This window comes from Perkinsus marinus (genome assembly GCF_000006405.1).
Source record: "Perkinsus marinus ATCC 50983 genomic scaffold scf_1104296932856, whole genome shotgun sequence".
Classification (NCBI taxonomy): Eukaryota; Perkinsozoa; order Perkinsida; family Perkinsidae; genus Perkinsus; species Perkinsus marinus.
This window is the reverse complement of record NW_003215330.1, coordinates 1-1,519: the sequence shown is the minus strand read 5'-3', so window position 1 is coordinate 1,519 and position 1,519 is coordinate 1. Positions and strand designations below refer to the sequence as shown.

The window sequence follows — 1,519 nt, the reverse complement described above, 5'->3', positions numbered from 1 at the left end:
TATGGATGCTTATAGAAGAGCTCAGCCTCCATCTGCGCTCTGGATCTTTGACCAACACTCGTTTCAGCAGGTCAAGGCATGAGGCCGAGCAAACGTCCCCATACGTGATTGGCGGACCGCTCTCGATGCGCTTCAACAATTCAATAGTACTCTGAGCGCCTGGATATGGTGGATACCCGTGGAGCATCTCATACAAAATACAGGCTATAGACCAGAGGTCAGCACGATAATCGTATCTATGGGGTGAGGGACATTACTGTGGGACATAAACCAGCATCAGGCCCTGTGGCGCAACGGTAGCGCATCTGACTCCAGATCAGAAGGTTGTCCGTTCGAATCGGGCCGGGGTCATTTTTGCACAGAATCGTTTTTCACAAAATTGCTTTTGGATGCATCATCAACCCTTTTGGGATGCAGATCGAACTCTCGAACTACGCGGAGCACCATTCCGAGTAGTCCGACGTCTCTCACCGTTCATGTCTAAGTATTTCTGGTGCCATATACATCGGGCTGCCACACACAGTGGCCGCCATGTCAGTTGGCTGCAGCGACCTGTAATAACAATGCGAGCTTACGACCGTTGTTGAATGATAGAAACATACCTTGCAAAGCCAAAGTCTGCCAACTTGAGGATGTACATCTCATCACTTATCGCACTTGGACCAGAAGAAATTGAGCTCGCCGGCGAGCCTGATCGGAGTCACGGAGGAATTCCCTCTCTTTCGGTGTGACGCCGCGACGGACGCCGGCTCACTTTCGGCCGAGGAGAGATAGCTATATGAAAGCAGCACATTCTGCGGCTTGATGTCCCTGTGTATGAGTGGTGATGGTTGTAGATGGAGAGACGATAAGCCAGAGCAGATCTGTGCGAAGAACCGACGGGCTAGTGATGGCCTGTACGATGGAGTACACCATTGTTGTAGAACAGCAGAGCCTACTCAAGCTTGCCTCCTCTAGCCTGCATGAACTGGGCCAAATCCCCACCCTCACAGTATTCAAGCACCAAGTAGAAGTGTCCTTGGGATTTACGAAGGTCTATGAAACGCACAATATTCTCATGCCGCAGCTTCCTGAGAGCGCTGACCTGAAGGTGACCCATGACCCGAGCCTCTGTGATGCAACTCTAGACCCACCTCCTGCCTCAACTGACTTGTCTCCTGCACTGTACCTCTATTGATAACCTTCACTGCCACTAACTTATCCGGATGAGATATCATATGTCCCCGCCAGACCTAGCAAGCAGTGTCGCTTCCCTCAGAACGGCTGCTCATACCTGGGCATAGCTCCCCCTGCCTATCCTTTGGTCCAATATATACCCACCGACTTGCTTCTTCCCAGCCACGGCACTACTGCTGCTCCGAGATAGAGACCCTACCATATACACTGAGACTCATCACACAGCAGAGGGACACTACCAACAGCACTGCGGTGAGCATCGGCCGCATCAGCATGAAAATCATCATCATCTGTCTTCACGGTGTCTGTTCGTACCAATGGGGGCGGACGAGCTGTGTGTCCT

General features: G+C 51.7%; 1 protein-coding gene and 1 non-coding gene across 2 annotated transcripts; one reads left to right on the top strand and one right to left on the bottom strand.

Annotated features, from left to right (window-relative positions):
- The first annotated feature begins 279 nt into the window (after nucleotides 1-279).
- Pmar_PMAR005569 lies at nucleotides 280-351 on the top strand. Its single transcript has one exon. It is a non-coding gene; the product is annotated as a tRNA-Trp (tRNA).
- Nucleotides 352-471: 120 nt separating this feature from the next.
- Nucleotides 472-1,371, bottom strand: Pmar_PMAR005568 (serine/threonine protein kinase, putative; the record flags this gene model as incomplete). The annotated part of the gene is made up of 6 exons (XM_002785370.1): nucleotides 472-552; nucleotides 603-618; nucleotides 755-894; nucleotides 939-1,084; nucleotides 1,134-1,232; nucleotides 1,274-1,371. Coding segments are annotated over 6 exons (580 nt in total), but the record flags the coding sequence as incomplete, so codon positions are not given.
- Between the last annotated feature and the right edge of the window lie 148 nt (nucleotides 1,372-1,519).